The sequence below is a fragment of the Notolepis coatsorum genome, assembly GCF_963971535.1.
Source record: "Notolepis coatsorum genome assembly, chromosome: 13".
NCBI classification, from domain to species: Eukaryota; Metazoa; Chordata; class Actinopteri; order Aulopiformes; family Paralepididae; genus Notolepis; species Notolepis coatsorum.
The window spans coordinates 127314250-127338178 of NC_140177.1; the positions used below are offsets into that span (position 1 = coordinate 127314250).

Genomic DNA, 23929 nt, shown 5'->3' on the forward strand with positions numbered 1-23929 from the left:
GCTTGACCTTACTCCTAGAACCCACCTCACCCCTGCCCACTTTGACAACCTAGGATGGCTTAGAGTAGACAACAGAGTACAGCAACTTGCAATGGGCCTGGTCTACAAGATACACTACACGACCAAGGTACCCATGTACATGTCAAAATACTTCCCAAAGGTCAGTGAATACCACGATCACAACACCAGAGGGAGCTCCACAAATCATGTTAAACCCAGATTCGGCTCAAACAAGGGACTAAACACTTTTCGCAATTATGCCACATCAATGTGGAACGCCCTACCCAAAGCTGTAAAGGAATGTGAATCACTACCCACTTTCAAAAACACTCTCAAAAAACACCTAAGGGAGACTGCAACTCGAAACTGGCCCCTGTAAATGTCCGAACACAACCCCCTCCAATGTACAGTAAATTACCAAGTATGGTCTTGTCAATAATCCAATGTACAGTTTTGTTTGTACAGTTGTACAGTGTCGCCCACCCACCCCTCCTACCCAACCCCCCCCCCCCCACTCCTACCCAACCCCCCCCCCCCCCCCCCCAACCACCTCCAATGTACAGTCCCCCCCCACCCCCACCTACCCAATCCAATGTACAGTTTCTACATCAAATGTATATACTTTTTTTTTCTGGACTCTTTTTGTATCACAAACAGTACTGTATTTGCAAATCTGATATGTCATAAATGTATAGATGTAGCAGTTCTGTCTATCTGTATGTCATGTATGTCATATATGTTACGATGAATTGAAAATGGGGGACCCTGATGTAAACAAGACGAAAGTCTTTCTCTGGTCTGCATCCCCTTAACAATTGTATGTATTGAGCTGTACTGTACTGTACCCATTCTGCAATCTGTTAATAAAGTTTTCAATCAATCAATCAATCAGAAAGAGCTTCTATCCCCAGGCCCTCAGGATGCTCAATGACATTTAACACTATGTAACAAACCATCAAACACACTCACAGCACACACACCCACACGTACACACCCACTTTAAATGGACAACTCACTGTAACACCCACTTTACACACTTTAGACACTAACACACTTTATATTTATATATTATTGGCAACTCATTGCACATAGCCAAGCCTTGCACCTTACCTTACCACCACCACTAGGTGGCACCACAAGCTACCTCATCCCATTTACCTCATCCCATGTATACTGTATTGTAACCTCTGCATTGTATATTGCACCACAAGCTACCTCATCCCATTTACCTCATCCCATTTATATTGTATTGTAACTACTCTGCATTGTATATTGTACATATGTATATTGCAAATGTTCGTCTTGTTTACACTTGTTTAAGTACTTGACTTTCTATTTTATACTTTTTATAATTATCTATTTTTACCTCTCAGGAGCAAAACAGAAAGAAGCATTTCATACAAAAGTATCATGTATTTCTGTATGACAACTAATAAAGAAACTTGAACTTGAACTTGAAACCATGCTGTTCCTTATACTAGCTCCAGATAGTTAGTCAGAATCCATGCTGTTCCTCATACTAACTCCAGATAGTTAGCTACAATCCATGCTGTTTCTCATACTATCTCCAGGTAGTTAGTCAGAATCCATGCTGTTCCTCATACTAACTCCAGATAGTTAGCTACAATCCATGCTGTTTCTCATACTATCTCCAGGTAGTTAGTCAGAATCCATGCTGTTCCTCATACTAGCTCCAGGTAGTTAGTCAGAATCCATGCTGTTCCTCATACTAACTCCAGATAGTTAGCCACAAACTAATGCAAAGCCAACTGGGTTGAGCTCCTGTATGTACAAGCTCACTGAGGCTCACTAAAATCCAGTAAAAGTACAAAAGTCCTCCATTCAAATTCTACTTAAGTAAAGTAAGGGTTTCTTGAGGTTCTCTAAAAAGAAAGCCCCTGTTCAGAACACCTTTCTCTATAGGTTCTCTAAAAAGAAAGCCCCTGTTCAGAACACCTTTCTCTAGGTTCTCTAAAAAGAAAGCCCCTGGCCAGAACACCTTTCTCTAGGCTCTCTAAAAAGAAAGCCCCTGGCCAGAACACATTTATCTAGGTTCTTTAAAAAGAAAGCCCCTGTTCAGAACACCTTTCTCTAGACTCTCTAAAAAGAAAGCCCCTGGCCAGAACACTTTTATCTAGGTTCTCTAAAAAGAAAGCCCCTGGCCAGAACACTTTTCTCTAGACCCTCTAAAAAGAAAGCCCCTGCTCAGAACACTTTTCTCTAGATTCTCTAAAAAGAAATACCCTGGCCAGAACACTTTTCTCTAGACTCTCTAAAAAGAAAGCCCCTGGTCAGAACACTTTTCTCTAGGTTCTCTAAAAAGAAAGCCCCTGGCCAGAACACTTTTCTCTAGACTCTCTAAAAAGAAAGCCCCTGGTCAGAACACTTTTCTCTAGGTTCTCTGAAAAGAAAGCCCCTGGCCAGAAGACTTTTCTCTAGGCTCTTGATGTGGTCTATGTGGAGTGAATCAGGATGTCGGGTTCAGGACCAGGCAGCAGGAGGAGGGGCTTGATTTGAATATTAACCAATAACAGTAGAGCTGTGTTGTTAGCCTTCACTCCATTGTTTTCTTATTTTATTGAATAATTAATAATAATTAATTATTTTATTGCTCTTACGAACAGCCCAGAGCGTAGTAGTCAGTGACAACACATTACAAGTGAATTTTGTAATGAAAATACAAGGGGGGGGGGGGTTGAATATGTTGGGATGTATTGGTACGTATAGGCACGGCCAAGGATGTAGGTTTGATTTATAAAGTGGTGCAGCCACAAACTGGGGCTCGGCTGTGACACAGAGTGTTTTGTTCTAGCAATGGCATTAAATTCAATGGAAGGATGAAAGGATCGTTGAAAAGAGCGCTTCAATCACAAGGATGTGCAGAAGCGTGGTAGGAACATGACCTTGACTCATGGTGTCGTCAACATCAAAAAGGTCACTGGAACGTGTAATTAATATAGCATAGCATTACAGTATAGGCTAGTAGGAGTATAGTAATATAGTATATAGCAGCGTAACATAGAATAATAATATATTCAAATATTGTATAATACTGTGTACCAATATAGTGTAGTATAAATAGTATGATTTAATTTAAATAATACAATTATATAGTATATAGAAGTATAATATAGAATAATACATTATATAAATATATAGATAAATGTGTGTGTGTGTGTGTGTGTGTATAAATGAATGAACCTATGCAATTTAACTGATACAAAATGTATTTATTTATGTAAAATTTATTGTGTTGATGTTTCCATTTCTGCAAAATAAGTATGTACATTTTGTTTGGTTTGGTAAACATTGCATTTAGTCTATCAGTGTACTGTATGTGTGTAGGGACAGGTACAAATAAGAATTTTCTTCTTCCTGTTCCTTTCGGCCATGGAATTTAGTGGAGCATATTAATATGTACTGTTGGGACTGTAATAATTCCATGTACGAATAAATAAAAATAAAATGAAATGTAATTAATAAAATAAAAAATAAATGTTCACCTTTGACCTGCATGAGCATGAGGTTCTTGTAAGGCACAGCGCTGTTGTTGGACATCTGCTCCGTGATGTTGACACTGCGCAGGTTCACGCTGCTGAAGGTCTCCTTGCTGGCCAGACCTGCCAGAGCCGCTTCAGAGTACTCTGATGTACTCTTGGTCACTGAAACACACACACACACACACACACACACACACACACACACACACACACACACACACACACACACACACACACACACACACACACACACACACACACACACACACACACACACACACACACACACACACACACACACACACACACACACACACACACACACACACACACACACACACACACACACCTCAAATTAAATGTAACTTTTATTTTATTACTGGCATTTTGTGCTGCACACAGCCCTGGGGAGACCCGATGCTCAGGGTGATTGAATTGGAGGTGTGTCCACCCACCCTGACTACCTGGGGCCTGTCGGTCAGAAAGTCCAGGATCCAGGCGCTCAGGGTGGAGTTCAGACCCAGATCAATCAACTTGTCAGCCAGTCTGCTGGGGACTATGGTATTGAAAGCTGAACTATAGTCAATGAACAGCAATCTCACATAGCCCCCTTCTGACTATCAAGGTGAGAAAGGGTGTTGTGCAGTACCTGGGAGACCACGTCGTCAGTGGACCTGTTTGTCTTGTATGCAAACTGCAATGGGTCCATGGTACTAGGGAGGGAGGCACAGATGTAGTCCTTGACCAGCCTCTCAAAGCATTTCATGACCACAGAGGTGAGTGCCACCAGTGCATAAAAGGAGTTGAGCTTGTTCGCTAGGGAGGCGTCAGCACTCACGATTGAGGAGGGGCTGACCTTGTAGTCAGTTATCGTCCGTAGTCCCCGCCATAAGTCCCTGGTGTCGTTCTGATCCATCTGTGTCTCCAGCCTGTTCCCATATCTCCGTTTTGCAGCCTTCCCCGCCTTGCGCAAACTGTATGCTGCTGCCTTGTACTCGTTCATATTTCCGGATGCACGGCCAGCGTTGTAAGCAGCAGTGCGAGCATTCAGGGCGACTCGGATGGAATTGTCAACCCACGGTTTCTGGTTCGGAAACAACCGAACCCTCTTCGTGGGGACGATGCTGTTAGCTAATGTTGCTATGAAGCTAACAACAACATCCGCAAACTCACTGACGTTGCTGAAACCAGAGAACCTGGAGGAAACCAGATGATCTGGAGGAAACCAGAGTCTCTCTCTGTCTCTCTCTCTCTCTCTCTCTCTCTCTCTCTCTCTCTCTCTCTCTCTCTCTCTCTCTCTCTCTCTCACTCTCTCACTCTCCCACACAGAATCATCTGTCAGCTCACTCTTCTCGGCCTTGATCCTCTGTCTCTCCAGCTGGGCCACGTTGAGCCTCTGCTCTGTGTACTCCTGCCTGATGTCCTCCCTTCTCTCTCTCTCTCTCTCTCTCTCTCTCTCTCTCTCTCTCTCTCTCTCTCTCTCTCTCTCTCTCTCTCTCTCTCTCTCTCTCTCTCTCTCTCTCTCTCTCTCTCTCTCTCTCTCTCTCTCTCTCTCTCTCTCTCTCTCTCTCTCTCTCTCTCTCTCTCTCTCTCTCTCTCTCTCTCTCTCTGTGTGAACTCACTCTTCTCGGCCTTGATCCTCTGCCTCTCCAGCTGGGCCACGTTGAGCCTCTGCTCCATGTACTCCTGCCTGATGTCCTCCCTGGCAGCCAGCATCTTCACTGGGTTCCGGGACGCCTGGACGTTCCTGGACGGACGCACTGACCGCCTGTGCTTCCCCATGGCAGAGGTCAACCTGGGTGGGGAGGGTAGGTCAACAGGAACCGTGGTATAATGATATAGAGAATAAGGTATTGTTCTCCCTGCACTGTTTGGCTTTATATGAAAAGGTTTTACTGTTAGCGATTTTAAACCGCCCGGGCTCCGGTTCAAGCTCCAGCTCCGTTCTGAACCCTCTGAACCTTGGTGCTCTCTGGCGAACCACCCCGCGTTTACACCCATTTAAGCAGAACCAACATTCCACCGTCTCCGTCATCAATGGGGGCGTTACCCAGGCGGAGGTAGAAATAATGCGTGGAGAGCGAGCCTCAGCGCGAGAGCGCACACACGCTGTATACGTTTGAAATGAATCGTTCCAGCAAAGTATGCTTCTATTATTCTAATGACTTGTTTTAATGGGTATCATATAGTAGTAAGTCCTACTGTAGAACATGACATAATAGCATGATATCTGATTTATTAACGCCAAATAATGGACGACAACCGCAATTGGCACTTGAAAAGTGTAAATTATGGATTAGTCAGTAGTAAGCAAGTAAAAAAAAAAGTAAGCAAGAGATTCAAACTCGGGACCGTTCGCTCCACAGGCAGCACACTAACCAGCTGAGCTAAACAGGCCATCATGAATTACTACTGACTAATCCATCATTTACACTTTTCAAGTGCCAATTGCGGTCGTCGTCCATTATTTGGCATTAATAAATCAGATATCATGGTGTGTGCATGTGTGCTTTTGTGTGTGCGCTCTCGCACTGACTCGTTAAGCCTTTCCCTACGCATATTCATTTCTGGAGCATTTCTTTATCCACTCTGGTTGGATGGTGTATTGTACTCGCAAATCGCTTCCTGTTGAATGAATCGGTTGAGTGCAATGCCGACTCTCTACTTTCCCAGTCTTCACAGCCTAGAATATGACACGCCCACTGATGATGTCACGGTTCGCAAGGAAAAAACAACTATTTTCCGGTGCCAGCTGAGCACCGATTTGTCACGTTCTGAACCAATTAATCGCGGTCTGAGCGCGCCGGCCGGTGCGAGATTACGTTCGGGAACCGGCTCCAGCACGGAGCCTGGCTGGTGTAAAAGGGCTATGAGTGTGTTCAAATATTTAAATGTTGGATACTAAATGGCTTTAACCCTTTGTCGCGCAGCAGTGAAAGAGTTAACCTTCTGTAGTGTGGTAGTGAAAGGGTTAAGATACAAAGAGCCGTTCAGAGAAGCATGAAGACGTGCTCTTCATTAGGAGTTAATGCGGTCTGCTTACATGGGTGCCTGAGAGCCAAAGATGGCATCAAAGTCCTCGCTGATGTCGATCCTGGTGGGCATGCGCGGGAACTCAGTCACGTGTCGGTAGAATTTGGAGAAGATCTCATCGTCTAGTTTCATGACCTCCTTCACCGCCATCTCAGTGACGGTCAGGGTGGTCTCCTGTAGACCAACCACTGGGAGAAAAGCAGACAGAAGAGAGAATATAAATTTATTGTCAGGACAATTGAAATGTGAGTTGCGGCATATCCCTCCTAGACACACAGAGTCCTACACATGTGTGTTTCATCAGAGGTCAGGACACGGCGGCTGCAGAGCAAGTTTGGGGGCTTTTTGACAGCAGTGTTTGGGGGCTCTTTGGCAGCAGTGTTTGGTGGCTCTTTGGCAGCAGTGTTTGGGGGCTTTTTGGCAGCAGTGTTTGGTGGCTCTTTGGCAGCAGTGTTTGGGGGCTTTTTGACAGCAGTGTTTGGTGGCTTTTTGGCAGCAGTGTTTGGTGGCTCTTTGGCAGCAGTGTTTGGGGGCTTTTTGGCAGCAGTGTTTGGTGGCTCTTTGGCAGCAGTGTTTGGTGGCTCTTTGGCAGCAGTGTTTGGTGGCTCTTTGGCAGCAGTGTTTGGGGGCTCTTTGGCAGCAGTGTTTGGTGGCTTTTTGGCAGCTTTGTTTTGTGGCTCTTTGGCAGCAGTGTTTGGTGGCTTTTTGACAGCAGTGTTTGGGGGCTTTTTGGCAGCAGTGTTTGGTGGCTCTTTGGCAGCAGTGTTTGGTGGCTCTTTGGCAGCAGTGTTTGGTGGCTTTTTGGCAGCTTTGTTTTGTGGCTCTTTGGCAGCAGTGTTTGGTGGCTCTTTGGCAGCAGTGTTTGGTGGCTTTTTGGCAGCTTTGTTTTGTGGCTCTTTGGCAGCAGTGTTTGGTGGCTCTTTGGCAGCAGTGTTTGGTGGCTCTTTGGCAGCAGTGTTTGGTGGCTCTTTGACAGAAGTATTTGGGGGCTCTTTGGCAGCAGTGTTTGGTAGCTCTTTGGCAGCAGTGTTTGTGGGCTTTTTGACAGCAGTGTTTGGTGGCTTTTTGACAGCAGTGTTTGGTGGCTTTTTGACAGCAGTATTTGGGGGCTCTTTGGCAGCAGTGTTTGGGGGCTTTTTGGCAGCAGTGTTTGGGGGCTTTTTGGTAGCAGTGTTTGGGGCTCTTTGGCAGCAGTGTTTGGGGTAATGCGCATATTATAACTTTTTCTGAGTAACAACGTAATATAACATGTTTGTTTTTAAAAAAAGGGTAAGATTGTTACAATTTACTATCTTAACTCAATCAGTGCCAGCTATTAGACTGGGCCCGCTGTAGTTAGGCCAGCTTTCCATTACAACTTTTCACTGTGCGTCACGTTGTTTGTAGAGCTAAATCTATATTTTATATTATAGCTATGTATCCAATATCATTGTCAATTGACAGTAAGAACCTTCCGTTCAAGATGCATAAAAGAAATATTTTTTTCATCAATACGTTCCCGTTTTATACCGTGGTGAATATGAGTGTTATATCGGAATTATCTGGGATAATTCCTGCAAGGCTATTTATAAGGCGCTAAGCTAATAACGTTAAATCCATTGGCGTCTCGTCCCTACACACGATGGGGGAAGTCGTTTCTGATTAATTGATTGCCAATAACGGCATTCGTTATTACCACAACATAGGCTGATCTGGGGGATGGCTATTAGATCAAGCTGAAATTGACGTCAAATTGCTCTTACATTTGGCCGGTTGGATTCCAAAAAGAATTTTCCAATTATTTGCTCGCCATCTGGTAGATCATATGTCCATTGGCCCATGCCATAATCCTTTACTGCATAATGAATTCGGCATCCCAAAGAGTATTCCATGCGACTGAGTGAAGCCCTCGTTTCAGACTAACAAAAAAGTCTGCCCGGAGAGATTTCAGTGTGACACCTGGTCTGCAACAGGGGTTACTGCATTCTCGAGACAGCGCCACTACCAGGATCTGGCCGGTACTGCACCTTCGGACTCCCAATATGCCCTTTCCAGCCAAAATACAGCTCTGTGACAGTGAATAGGATATTAATATCAAATAAAAAGAAAAAACGAACCAAAAACATAATATTACGTGGCTGGCATCCAACGGTTGTCGGGCAAACACGTAATATTACGTGGATGGCCCCGAATGAGTTAACAGGGTTTTTTAACCTGTCTCGAGAGCTCCGCCACGTCGACCCCAGGAGAAACGTTGGCGGAGAGCGGACCTCTAGTGAACAGCTCCACAACTCGAGGACAGTTGAAGCATTAGTTGAGGAAATAGTGTCTGCAGTTCACTAGAGGTCTGCTCTAGTGAGTTTCCTGTGTGATGTGGCCGAGCTCGAAAAACACACATCTCCAATTATCACGTTATCCAAATAATAATAGGATTCGGGAAACATTTGATAAATTATTATGGGAAATGCGTTTACTGTCTTCTCCAAAGTCAGACAAGAAGATAGATATCAAATGAATGGAAGCGGATATGGACCACTAGCCTAGCTGTTGGCCAAAAACACCTCTCCTGGAGTTTTAAGCTAGGCTAGTGGTCCATATCCGTGTCCATCCATTTGTGCTAAGCTAGGCTAGCTTGCAACCAGATAGCTTTCTACTGAACACACAGAGAGGAAATTGGTAATCTATCTTCTGAACGTTTTGCTTTTTATCATAGTATTTCAGTGTTGTAAATGGATGGTAGTCCTCTTTAGGTGAGCCCTCTGGAGACTATAAGGTAAAGCCTTCTGTTCCTCTGGGCAAGGGGGAGAGGTTGAGGGGAGGGAACATGACACACCTCAGACCATAGACATATAGAAAGGCTAGATGACTCACCTGCGCTGCTGGCCAATGGAGACCGACATTGCCACATGGCGGCCATCTTGCCACAGGCAGCAAAACTACTCATAACATGAATGTCTATGGTGCATGTACTATTTAAATAACCATAGCTTGCAAAATTTTCAACCGATTTTCAAACGGTTTGGTTTGTTATAAATATCAAAGATTCAGTTATCATACTGCATACTTATAATGGACTTTCATATGAAAATTATTTCAACATATCCAAGCATCCTGAATCATAGCCACGTTAATAACGTCTGTAATAAACCAAACCGTTTGTAATAGACCAAACCGTTTGTAAATCGGTTGAAAATTGAGCAAGCTGGTTATTTCAATAGTACATGCACCATAGACATTCATGTTATGAGTGGGCATGCTGCCTGTGACAAGATGGCCGCCGGTAAACTATGCTGGAGATTCCGCCTTGCACCATCTAGTTATATATATCTATGCCTCAGACAGTAAAGGCCCTCCCATAGTCGAGCGGAACGTACGCGGACCGGACTCCGCGGAGGTCCGCGCCGACTCAAATCAGACTCAAAGCGGACTCCAAGTGCGAAGCTCCAATTTTCGAACGTGCGGACGTCCGTGACGCTCACTTGGTGTCACACAAAACGCTGCTCTGCATTTTGGTTGACATCGACCTGCATTTAATGTGACACGATCTGCATTTTACTCTGAACACTCGCTCCGTGCCAAGTGAGAGTAGGGCAGGATCATGATTAATGGGTAGGATTGGTCCGGTAAAACGTTGGCAGGTAGATGGCGCTAAATAAACGTTAAACGTTTTACTATTGCTAATCGTCATCCATTCCAATTCATATACATTTGGACCATGTCTTTTTTCATCATCTGAGGAAACTTGAGAAGTTTGAATAGCTTTTCTAAGTGTGTAAAACTGCCAGTCTTATTTCGAAATATTGGAAACATAACCTAGACTCTTTATTTTGACATGGGATGACGACGACATGACAGAAGTCTAAACAGTGTGGGAAAAATTGTGTAAACTGGCGCAAGACATGTAGGAAATTGGTACGCGGAGGTCCACTCGACTATGAAAGCTCAAAGAGTCCGCGTACATTCCGCTCGACTATGGGAGGGCCTTAAGGATGGAAGCATTTACCTTTGCTATTCAGGCGTCCCAGGAAGGTCTCCAACTTGTCTAGTTTCTTATCAGACTCCATCTCTGGCTTGGCCTCAATTTCTACAAGAGGCATAAATCAATCTTCATGGCTATATGGACACATACATAGAATAGAATAGAATAGAATAGAATAGAATAGAATAGAATAGAAATCCTTTATTAATCCCGAGGGAAATTCGCACTACAGATCGCTCACATTGAACAACAATAACCATTTAGGTAGTCAATAGGACTCAAATAAGAATATAATAATATTAAAAATAAAAATAAAATAAAGAATAAAATACGGTCCGGGATATACATTCAGGTATCTATATACATTCTAAAATCTTAAATATAAACTATACACCCAAAAATATACAGAAATATACAGTAAAATGTACATGAATGAAGGACTCAATACACAAGACTGGTATCCAAGAGAGAAAGCAATGTATGACAAACATTAAACTAAATAACTGTAGCTATTGATTGATTGATTGAAAAGTTTATTAACAGATTGCAGAATGGGTACAGTACAGTACAGCTCAATACATACAATTGTTAAGGGGATGCAGACCAGAGAAAGACTTTCGTCTTGTTTACATCAGGGTCCCCCATTTTCAATTCATCATATGACACACACGACATACAGATTGACAGTACTGCTACATCTATACATTTATGACATACCAGATTTGCAAATACAGTACTGTTTGTGATACAAAAAGTGTCCAGAAAAAGAGTGTATATACATTTGACATAGAAACTGTACATTGGAGGAGGTTGGGTAGGTGGGGTGGGGTAGGGTGGGTGGGGCTGTACATTGGAGGTGTAGGGGGGGGGGGGTTGGGTAGTGGGGACGACGACACTGTACACTGTACATTGGAATACTGACAAAGCCATACTTGGTCTTTACTGTACAACTGGGTTAGGACATTTGTAGGGGCCAGTTTCGAATTGCAGTCTCCCGTAGGTGTTCTTTGAGAGTGTTTTTGAAGGTGGGTAGTGATTCACATTCCTTTACAGCTTTGGGTAGGGCGTTCCACATTGATGTGGCATAATTGCAAAACGTGTTTAGTCCCTTGTTTGAGCCGAATCTGGGTTTAACATGATTTGTGGAGCTCACTCTGGTGTTGTGATCGTGGTATTCACTGACCTTTGGGAAGTATTTTGACATGTACATGGGTACCTTGGTCGTGTAGTGCAGTGGTTCCCAAAGTCGGGGTCGCCACCCAAAGGTGGGCCGCGAGCAGCCACGGGAGGGCCGCGAGATGATTTAATTTTTTTTTTTTTTTTTTTTTTTAGGCCACTAAACTTAGAAGCAGGCCAGGACAGTGTCTCTAGTTGTATTCTAAAATTCTATTCTATTGTATTCTAAAATGTGACTATATGGTTTTATATTAACTTAATAAATAAACAAAAACGAAAAATCTACTTATTTCAACGAACATTTCAAACTAAATAACAGATTATGCACATAAAACGCTGAAAACAACCGAAGCAACAATAGTATTTTAATGAGGCTATTATTATTTCTTTTTTTTATCCACTTTTTCTCCCATTTTCTATATTTTCTCCCATCCCAATTTCGTATCATCCAATTCAACCCTCCCCTGTCACGAACGCTGTTTCTTGCCTCCCACAAGCCGGCTGCAATGTGGACTAAGTCATACATAGCACAAGTGTCCTCCGGTACTTGAGGTAACAGCAGTCGCATCTTTTCACCTGCGCAGCTCGATCTCTCAGTGGCGAGGAGTAACGCGTGGGAGGCTCACGCTGCCCCCGACACTTCCTGATTCTACTGCGCAGGCGCACCAACCGACCTGTAGGAGTCGCTGTCCACAACGCCCGATCCCCACCCATCAGTTTCCCACCCCCTAATACGGCCAATGTGTATTAGTATGAACGACCAGCTAAACTGAAAGCAATGTGGAGCGCTGGGCTCGAACAGGCGAGCCCAGCATCTCTGCATTCGTGGCGAGCGCCTTGCCCACTACGCCACGTAGCCGCCTATGAGGCTATTATTATTATCATTATTATTTTGCAACAAGTTAGCCCTCTCATAAATAGCACATATAAATGAATAACTAACTTGAACTAACTTAATAGGATTGAAGTGATATTTGGCTTAAAAAATCGGTCGCCTGGCAAATTATTATTATTTTTTAATCCTGACGATGTGCATTGGGCCGCGGCTCTCTGACGCCTTATTTTCTGGGTCCCGGCCTGAAAAGTTTGGGAACCCCTGGTGTAGTGTATCTTGTAGACCAGGCCCATTGCAAGTTGCTGTACTCTGTCGTCTACTCTAAGCCATCCTAGTTTGGCAAAGTGGGCAGGGGTGAGGTGGGTTCTAGGAGTCAGGTCAAGCAGTAGTCTGACTAGTTTGTTTTGTGATGTTTGTAATTTGGTTTTTAGTGCCTTTGAGGTGCTTTGGTACCATGAGGTGCAAGCATAGTCGTAGTACCCTTGAATGAGTGCTCCTGCCAGAGTCTTCAGGGTATTCTTGTTTACCAGAGAGGAGATCCGGTACAAGAATCGAGTTCGTTGGTTGACTTTTTTTATTACATTGGATGCCATTTTGTCACAGGAAAGATTAGCCTCTAGGATGGAACCCAGGTAGGTAATTTCATCTTTCCTTGTGACAATATTGTCACCCACTGTAACTGAGAAGCCGTTGGTCTTGCTGAGTTTGTTATTTGATCCGAAGAGAATGGACTCTGTTTTGCCCATGTGTAATGATAGTTTGTTGTCGGCAGATTTCTATGACAAGAATCCTTGAGACATAATTCATGGGTAAAAGCTTTGTATTCTTTCAGGTGTTTAGGTGAAACGTTTCTTATTTGGGGTTGACTACACTGTATGAACACAACATGGGAGGTTGAGAATATTCCAAGGTGTGTGGTTCTTTGTCTAACGGCTTCACATGTAATGTAATAACGTCTCACCTTCATGAGGTTTACTGACGGCGGGGGTGCCACTCTTCAGTTTAGTGGCGACGGGGGACAGGATAGGACTGATGACTGCAGCGGAGGCGGCCAGTCCTGGGGACAAAACAACAGCATCTAATCACAAACGGAAAGACAAATGGTCTGGGTAGCAGCCCGTTTTTAAAGTAACACTCCCAACATTTGGGGAAATTAGCTTACCGTCTTCTCCAGAGAGAGACAAGAAGATAGATACCAGTTTCCTCTCTGTGCGTTCAGTAGAAAGCTATCTGGCTGCATGTTAGCCTAGCTTAGAGTATTTGGAGTGTATTTCGTGACTGTTGGAAACTAACTGTTAGCTAACTGGGAACAAGCTAGCTGGACTAACCTACTTCCAGTGAATGACGCTAAGCTAGACTAACGGTGCGGGTCTTCCTACTCCTACTGCATGCACAGAGAAGAAAATGGTATGTATCTGCTTGTCTAACTCCGGGGTAGATGGCAAATGCTAATTTCCCAAAAGGTTGGCGTGTTCCTCATTGGGTCATGAAACATCTCAGTGCCTGAAGAGTTTATCGCTGGCCACTATGGGGCAGCGTCTCATTAGTATTGCCGACCGGCTTAGCTGGTCGGCCATTTTGTTTCACGGACTTTCGCTCATTCTGCGTCGGTTGGACGTGTTTATTCACTCAAGTTCAAGTTTCAAGTTTCAAGTTTCTTTATTAGTTGTCATACAGAATACAGAAATGTTTCTTTCTGTGTTGCTCCTGAGAGTGTGCTAGATAATAACAAGATGGTATAAAATAAGTATAATAAGTATAAAATAGAAAGTCAAGAAGTCAAGTACGTAAACAAGTGTAAACAACAAAATTGTTCAGTGTATTTATCTATATATACAGTATGTACAGCTGGTACAAAAATGGTGAGGTATAGCTTAGCTTGTGGTGCCACCTTGTAGTGGTGAGGTGCAATAAGGAATGAGAATGATGTGCAATTTCCTTACCAATAATATAAATATAAAGTGTAAAGTGTGTCTAAAGTGGTAAAGTGGGTGCTACAGTGTGTTGTTTATTTAAGTGAGTGTATGTGCGCTGTGGGTGTGTTGATGGTTTGCTTATTGTTCATTGTTCATTGAGCATCCTGATGGCCTGGGGATAGAAGCTCCTTCTGAGTCTCTTTGTGCTTGCCATGAGACTCCGGTATCGCTTGCCTGACCGCAGCAGTTCAAAGAGGCAGTTGTTTGGGTGGCTGGAGTCTTTGATTATTCGCTTAGCCTTGCCCATGCATCGCTTGTTGTAAATGTCTTGGAGAGTGGGAAGCCCCCTTCCAATTGTGCGTTCGGCTGAACGGGCCACTCTCTGTAGTCTGCTGCGGTCTTGTGCAGTGCTATTCCCAAACCAGGAGGTGATATTGCCAGTCAGGATGCTCTCTATTGTGCATGAGTAGAAGTTCTTGAGGAATGTGTGTGGTCCATGTCAAGTCCTCAGATATGTGGACTACGAGGTACTTAAAACTGTTCACTCTCTCAACCGGTGCCCCGTCGATGCTGAGGGGGCTGTAGTCCCTGACCCCCGACCTCCTAAAGTCCACAATCATCTCCTTTGTTTTGTTGACATTCAGGGAGAGGCTGTTCTCTTGACACCATCCCGCTAGAACCTTAACCTCCTCCAGGTAGGCCCTCTCGTCGTTTGCAGAGATCAGGCCCACCACTACTGTGTCGTCAGCAAATTTGATGATTGTGTTGTTGTTCCGCTGTGCCGCACAGTCATGTGTGTACAGGGAGTAGAGGAGGGGACTCAGGACACAGCCCTGGGGGGCCCCTATGTTGAGAGTAATGGAAGAGGAGGTGCAGTTGCCTGCTCTCACCACCTGGGGTCTGCCCGTCAGGAAGTCCAAGACCCACTGGCCATAGGTCATAGTTCAAGCCCAGGTCCCTAAGCTTGGCTATGAGTTTGGAGGGGACTATGGTATTGAATGCTGAGCTGTAGTCGATGAATAGCATTCTCACATAGTTCCCCTGCCTCTTGTCCAGGTGTGATGCTGCTGTGTGCAGCACATGGGCTATGGCGTCCTCCGTGGACCTGTTGGGGTGGCGTCTATGCCAAATACAACGCAGTTCGGTTTCCGGGTTCCTCTGATTGGCCACTAAGCCCACGTGACCGCGGCTAGCACGCCCCCCTTATCGCCCGCTGCCGCGCTGTGAAGCGGAAGAGCCAGCGAGGCGATGCAAGGCGGTGGTTTCAGCAGCAGCGGCCGTCTTCTTCCAAGGCGGCTCGTTCTTATTAATCCCTAATGTCATGTATGTCATAAATGTCGATATGAATTGAAAATGGGGGACCCTGATGTAAACAAGACGAAAGTCTTTCTCTGGTCTGCATCCCCTTAACAATTGTGTGTATTGCGCCGTACTGTATTGTACTTTGTACCCATTCTGCAATCTGTTAAATAAAGTTTTCATTCATTCATTCATTTCTCCCCCACTACTCCCAAAAGTAACACTAAATAGATAAAGTACAACAACGCCAGACTCAAGAAACTGTGTTCCCTTTGGCGCAATACACACAATTGTTAAGGGGATGCAGACCAGAGAAAGACGTTTGTCTTGTTTACATCAGGGTCCCCCATTTTCAATTCATATCGACATTTATGACATACACAACATACATGACAGCTTTGGCTGTTTGTACGATGAAACAAAGAACTTCTAAGATATACATTAACTTGGATTTCAGTGATATTCAGCGGTTATGTCAGTGTTCTTAAAAGCTTGTAGTTGTGCATGTCATAAAAAAACAAACTCGCATCATTTGGGTATTTCTGAATGTTTTGGCATATGAGTCTATATAGGATGCATTTTTGTGTAATTGTTTGATCATAATACAGGACTAAGGAACATGGTATTTTTTTATTTCAAATTATATATATAGGACTATGTACTGTATAAAGAAACCATTTCTTCTTTCATAAAGGCTGATATAAAGCTAATGTTTTGTGTAATTGTTATACTCATTGAGGACCATTACATTTGTAGTATTAATCGTAGAATCATATCATATCAGTACCTTCAATAAAGAGTAGATCTGACTACTTTACTGAATTAACAATTACTGTGAATATCTCCAAACCACGCTCACAAACATTGAGTAACAATACCTTGGATGATGTAACTGATATGGATATTAGTCGCGCTACTGGATAAAAAGACGCTGGTACCATTGACAGTTAAAAAAAATAAATCACTTTATTCATTCCAGATGTAGCTCATTTTTCCAATCATATTGTACTGAACAAAGATTAGCAACACATTTTCTTGCGGTGAATTCCTGCCTGAACATTCAAGACATGCTGTATTGCGTGGGGCTTTTAGAGAGGAAGATCCGTAGGACATCACAACGTCGATTCCTGAACGCAACCTCTTTGATAGAGGAGAGATTACACCCATGCAGCCTCGAGTGTCGTGTGCAGTGTAAACAAACATTGTTTATGAGAACACATCCAATGGGAACACAGTTTCTTGAGTCTGGCGTTGTTGTACTTTATCTATTTAGTGTTACTTTTGGGAGTAGTGGGGGAGAAATAAATGAATGAAAATTGTTAAGGGGATGCAGACCAGAGAAAGACTTTCGTCTTGTTTACATCAGGGTCCCCCATTTTCAATTCATATCGACATTTATGACATACACAACATACATGACATTAGGGATTAATAAGAACGAGCCGCCTCGGAAGAAGACGGCCGCTGCTGCTGAAACCACCGCCTCGCGTCGCCTCGCTGGCTCTCCCGCTTCACAGCGCGGCAGCGGGCGATAAGGGGGGCGTGCTAGCCGCGGTCACGTGGGCTTAGTGGCCAATCAGAGGAACCCGGAAACCGAACTGCGTTGTATTTGGCATAGACGCGTTGGGGTGGTATGCAAATTGCAGGGGGTCCAGGTTGATGGGGAGGGAGGAACAGATGTAGCCCTTCACTAGCTTCTCAAAGCACTTCATGGCTATGGAGGTGAGAGCTACAGGGCGGTAGTTGTTGAGGCAAGCAGGCTTGGATTTTTTGGGTACAGGGATAATGGTGGACTTCTTCAGACAGGTGGGGATGACAGCCTGTTCTAAGGACAGGTTAAATATGTCAGTGAATACCGGGGCCAGTTGGTCGGCACAGACTTTTAGGACGCGGCCAGGGATACCGTCCAGTCCTGCTGCCTTCCTGATATTCACTTTCTTTTTTTTAATAAATGTTTTTATTTTCCATTTTTCAACATAGAACAAGACATCACAATACAATAACATTAACAATAATAATAATAATAGTAACAATAACAACAACGATGACAACAACAATAATAACAGCACAAGACAGGCAAACAAGAAAGTAAAATAATAAAAATAAAATTAAAAATAAATGTGGCTCTTATGTGTGTGCATTATCTATGTGTGCTATATATATGTGTGTTCTACCTATGTGCGTGTTTTATGTGTGAATGTTTGATATGCCTGTGTAATTTACGCTTGCATGTTGCATGTGTGTGAGTGACGTGTGTTCTATGTGTGTGCATGCGTATATGTGTGGTGTGAGCGTGTGCATGTGTACGTGTATATGTAAGCACCTTCGCATCAGTTACGGTTCCCTTGGCAACAATGCCAGCACAATCAGACAAAACAAGGCAGCATTGGTCTATTGGGAGGTTATGGATAATGGGGAAATCCGGCGAGTACAGTGGTGGATAGCGCAGGTCCAATATGTGACAGATAAGGGCCCCATATTTCATAAAAAGTGTCCAACTTGGAATGCAGCATGCACGTGATATACTCACAGGGAATGCATTCCATTATGATATTGTGCCATGACCTCTTTGATGGGACCTCGTCCTTGATCCAAAACAACAGGATGTTCTTCCTAGCAGCAAATGTCAGCAGATTGAACAGTCTCTTATGTTTGAAATTGGCAATATGAATATCTGGGAGGCCTAGTAAAAGGCAGAGGGGATCCAGCTCGATGGGGGTGTGAAATATGTCAGATAGTTCCTCTACGATGTCGAACCAATAGCTCTGAAGCTTTACACAGGTCCAAAAGCAGTGGACGTGGTTTCCAGTCTATATCTTGCATTTAAATCAAAGTGGGGATGTATTGGGATCCATTTGACTCTTAAGGGCAGGGGTAATATGAATGCGGTGCAAGATTCTAACTTGAATAGCCTTGGTGCGGTTGCAAACAGAGATATTTTTTGCGTAGGTCCATGCATCCTGCCAGTCTACATCTGTGATCTCTATGTCCAGGTCTTTTTCCCAGGACTGTTTAGTAACAAGGGAAGATAAAGATGAATTAAGGTTTTGATATTCACTTTCTTAAAGGTCCTCCTCACCTCATGTTCTGTTATCCTGAACACTGTGTCTCCATCAGCAGTGCCCCCCCCCATCCATTGCAGTGGTTTGTAGGCTGGTGCTGTTATTCCCAGGCTCAAACCTCGCATAGAAGGTATTGAGATAATTTGCCAGTTGGATGTCACTGTTCAGTTTGAGGGAGGTGCCTTTCTAATCTGTCATCGTTCTGAGGCCCTGCCACATAGCTCTAGAGTAAGCCTGTTCATATTGAAGTAAAATTGTATCCCTGTAGCGCCTTTTTGCCTCTATTACTGTCCTCGTAACATTGTATCTCGCCACCTTGTGGTCATTCATGTTGCCTGCCACAAGCCCGGCGTTGTAGGCTGAGGTGCGCGCCTTCAGAGCTTCGCGGACGGATTTGTCTACTCTCGGGAGAAAGAATGGCCGACACTTGATGGATTGGGGAGCAGTGGTTTGAAAGCTCCTTCACGTTGCCTGGATCACACCAATTATTGTTCAACATGAAAGCTATTCCACCTCCCTGCTTTTTACCGGAATCTTCCTCTGAACGGTCTTTGCGGTGAGTGAAGAAGTGATCGGCCGGTTGAATGGCGTGGTCTGGGATGTCCGCCGTCAACCACGTCTCGGTGAAGCAGAGAACGTTACAGTCTCTAACGTCTCTTTGGAATTGAATCCGTGCTCTGATGTTGTCCAGTTTATTTTCTATTGATTGCACATTGGCCAACAATATGCTGGCAAATGGCGTTCTGTGACGCCTGGATCGCAGTCTGTTTCGGACGCCGGCTCTCCTTCCTCGCCGTCTGCCTTCTTGCTTGGGCCGAGGTCTGGTCCTGTCCTTCTCAAGATCTCAGCAGGCCATTGTTGTTGTTCGGCGAGCTGATGGTAAGTTTTCCATAATCCAATGTCTATGAGTGACTGACGGTCATACACGTTAAATGCACCAACAGTTGGTACAAACAAAACTCTTAAAACTATAAAAATTAACAAAAGTAAGCACAGTCTCGACGGAGGACACAGAGAGGCAGCCGGACATAGCAGCGCCATTTTGTTAGTGTTTGTTAGTGTTCATTCATGTGAGTCTGTTTATTTCACCAGTCTGTTTTATTTTCTCCCCACCGTATGTATATATTCTCTCCCACCCACCCACCCCCTCCTAATGTACAGTCTCCTCCCCACCGTATGTATATATTCTCTCCCCACCATATGTATATATCTCTCCCACCCACCCACCCCCTCCTAATGTACAGTCCCCTCCCCATCATATGTATACTCTCTGTCAGGATCTATGGGTAACAGTACTGTATATTTGCATATCGTATATGTCACAAATGTAACAGTACTAAATACCTGTATGTCATGTATGTCCCTATGCCATAAATGTCATGTATGTTGTGTCATAAATGTTGTTGTCATAAATGTCGCTATGAATTAAAAATGGGGGACCCTGATGTAAACAAGACAAACGTCTTTCTCTGGTCTGCATCCCCTTAACAATTGTTAAGGGGATGCTCCCTTCTATCGTGCAAAATACACTTTTCTCCCCATTAGTCTTTATTTTATCTTTATTTGTTATTGGTCTTCTTGTTGAGTCGTCGAGTTTCAACTACTTTCGTCGACTTTTTTCAACTTTCTGCAATGTCGATGGAGACCAGAGCCATGAGCACTCCAGCCGGCAAACTGCCACCGGGTCTACCCTCGCCTTCGCCCGGAATCAGTGAGATAAGTGAAGCTGTTCTCTCGGTCATGACCAAACTCCATGCAGACTTTGAGGTACGCTTCGCTGAAACACAAAGAAAAGTACAGGCGGAATCTTTTGATCGAGAGATGTCAGAGGAAATTAGATTGGTGGTCGACCCTTTGAGGGAGAAGATGGAGTCGCTACATGCTGCCTCCACGGCTAATGCTAACGAACTAGCCTCGCTAACGACAGAGGCCTCACAACAGGGCGAGAGGATGGCGTGTCTGGAGAGCTCCCTGCTGGCTAGGCAGGCTGACGTTGCCAAACTACAGTCGGTAATTGTGGAAATGCAGTCCCGGGAGAGACGCTACAACATCAGGATTGTTGGTGTACCGGAGGGCAATGAGGGAGGTCGTCTCTCGGAGACCATGCCGGAATTGTTGCAGAAAATACTGGGGGCGGATGTCCTCCCCAGCCCACCCGTATGCGAGTCGGCCTACAGAGCGGGCAAGACCAGTCCTGGAGTGAACAAGGAGCCGAGGCCCATCATTGTCAAGCTAAACAGGCTACAACAGAGGGAGCTCATCATGCGGTCGGCCCATGCCAGAAGGGGTAAACTAGGTCTCGGCAATCACAAAGTGGCCATTTTCGAAGACTTTACGCCGGAGGTTCAAGCACAGAGAGGCGAATACAAAGTGGTCATGGCCAGGCTATGGAAACTGGGCCTGAGGCCTACGCTATTCGCCCCCGCGAGATTATCTGTGCTGTGTAAGGGCGATGATCGTCGTTCATTTTGGTCGTTGGCTAAAGCGGAGGAATATCTCGGGGGGATAGCCGAGACTGTAGCTTGATAACTATGTCGGGTGAGTGACTTGGCGATGTGGGCCTAAATACATTGATAGGGCGGACTACTCACAAATGCTTATTGTCATGCCCAAACAGGCTAACTGCCAACTGCCCATCCAAGCTAGCGGGGCATCCCAAGGACTTCTGTTACTTGCTAATGCTGACCTCATGGCCGTACGTGTGTGTCGCCTCTATGGAAGCTAGCGAGCTAGCTGGACAATGTTCATTTCAGATACGAGCGTGCTGGCTGGTCATCACTAGCTTGCGCGCTAGCCTCGGGCTAACTAACATGCTATGGCTATCGCCCGCACCGAATCATTCGGGACCCGTTAATGTTTACGTATTTTGGCTGTTGTTGCTGTTTAAGTGGCATCTGTTTGCACAATTTAACTGTGATTGGGTCCTGCCCTACCTATCTTCTGATATGCTTTATTATTTTTTATTTTTATTTTATCCAGTTGTGCTATAGCTTTGCGACGTTGATACGCAGATTCAGAAGTAGTTGGTTACAGGGATGGCGTTGAGTTATTATATAATAATGGCAAATTTTTCCCTTATAGTTGGCTCATATTAGGGCCAAGGCTCACGGTGGTTTTCGACCGATAACTTTATTGAATTTAAATTTTTTATTTTTATTTGTGTTTATCGGACTAGTGGGGGGTTTAATCAGGGGTTTATCTAGAGAGGGGGTCGGAGTGGAGAGCGTCTTATTGGATCCATGATTCCAGTGGGAAACGATAGGAAGATGACCATCCTTAGTGGATGGAGCATAGTGAGGGGATTGGAGAATGGGTATAGGATGGTTAATATTAGGACGGGTGGGTTAGGGTATAGAGTAGAAGTAGGGGGGGTTGTAACTGGGGTGGTATTTTTCTGTGTTTACTGTACTGTTGTCCTGTATGTGTGTAATTGTTCCTCCTCTGAACTCTTGGGATTGACCGTCTGGGCCCGCCTGGATCAGCGCCTCTGTCCTCAGCCTGGCTGCACTGGTATGTTCTCCACGCATTTAGACAGGTTCGACCATGGCTAAATTGAATATTTTAATTTGGAACGCAGGGGATCTTAACGCCCCACACAAGCGTGCCAGTGTCCTTTGGTTATTGAAGAGAAGAAATATTGACATTGCTCTCCTTAGTGAGACGCATTTATTGGTGGGTGATGTGTCAAGGCTAGCAAATCGACAATATCACGTTATCTCCTCATCCTCAGCCGACGATAAGACAAAAGGAGTCGTCACCTTGATATCAAAGTCCTGGATGTGTGGTCGGACACGGAGGGAAGGATTACTATAGCAAAAGTTGAGTTCTCTCATAGGAAGATGGCATTAATAGCATTGTATGCCCCTAACACATTTGATTCAGCGTTCTATAATACAATCACGAAGAATATGTTGGAACTTACTGGATACGCTCTCATTGTGGGTGGCGATTTGAATGCGTGCTGGGATGCGGAGATGGATAGGTCCAGGTCCTCTGAAACAAGCGACCAAAAACTGTCCTTTAAGGCCCTCAGGATGTGGGCCCAGGACACGGGGCTCGCAGACCTATGGCGCATATCCAATCCCACCCTCAAGGATTACTCTCACCTGTCAGCCAGACACAAAACCTTCTCTCGAATAGACTATGCATTCGCGTCCCCTAATATGTTTGATAGTTTTGACGTCTCATTGGTTCCCCTAGCTCTCTCGGACCACAAGGGGATTTTGCTTGTGGCAACCTTTGGCAGGCTCTCCACGAGAGCTCCCAGGTGGCGTTTTAACTCAACCTTATTAAAAAACCCTTAGGAGTCAACGGGGCGTATTGCTCCCGTCGGCGGACAACAAAAGAAATTAGAATCCCTCTTAAATGCTCATAAAAATGCAATTTTTATCAGAAATCGATAAAAATAGAAAAATTGCCATTTCTAGTGCTTTGACATGTAAGGTATAGGTCCCCCAACTTGCTAAACCTAATACGACTTGTAAATACATTTAATTCTTGCTAGATGGTATGCTTGTAATTATTTCCGTTTGCGAGAGAACTACAGCGCGTCACGAAACACACATACACGCACGCGCGCACACACACAAGAGAAGCGTGTGCGCTGTGAATAGGTGTTAGACCCCCGCGCAGAGGTGAGAGGTATCAGAGACTCGCTACCCCCCATCCAAATTCTAAACAACAGATCGGCATCGGCTTTTCATAATATGTATGGATTATCTCTTGCAATAATATCCACGGGACACTGAGCTGCTTCGCAGAATAATGTGGTGTGCGTGTATGTGTGTGTGTGTGCTGAGACGCAGCGTCGAGACGAAACTTGTGTCGAGTCTGCTTCTATGTATGCTTCTTCAGCGCGTCCTGCATTATTATTATTATTATTATTATTATCATTCTCTAGAATACACGGGACCCGACGGAACGTTAATGTCGAGTCTGCTTCTATGTATGCTTCTTCAGCGCGTCCTGCATTATTATTATTATTATTATTATCATTCTCTAGAATACACGGGACCCGACGGAACGTTAATTTATGTATTAAAAGTAGTCTAACATGCTTTTCATCAACATAACTGGCAGAGACAGAGTGCGTGTGTGTACGAGTTATGAGTTATCTCGCAGTTCATTCAAGCGCGCATCACGGTGATGAC

At 44.5% G+C, this 23929-nt stretch overlaps 1 protein-coding gene across 1 annotated transcript in view; it reads right to left on the reverse strand.

The window, feature by feature from the left end:
- Window positions 1–23929, reverse strand: part of LOC311239495 (supervillin-like) — a gene marked incomplete at its 5' end in the record, with an annotated part of 302875 nt that overhangs the window by 147374 nt on the left and 131572 nt on the right. Inside the window, 5 exons of the mRNA XM_084327801.1 lie at window positions 3504–3662; window positions 5123–5295; window positions 6544–6721; window positions 10516–10596; window positions 13464–13559. Of these exons, the coding sequence (XP_084183927.1) occupies window positions 3504–3662; window positions 5123–5295; window positions 6544–6721; window positions 10516–10596; window positions 13464–13559 (687 nt within the window). The remainder of the gene's footprint in view (window positions 1–3503; window positions 3663–5122; window positions 5296–6543; window positions 6722–10515; window positions 10597–13463; window positions 13560–23929) is intronic.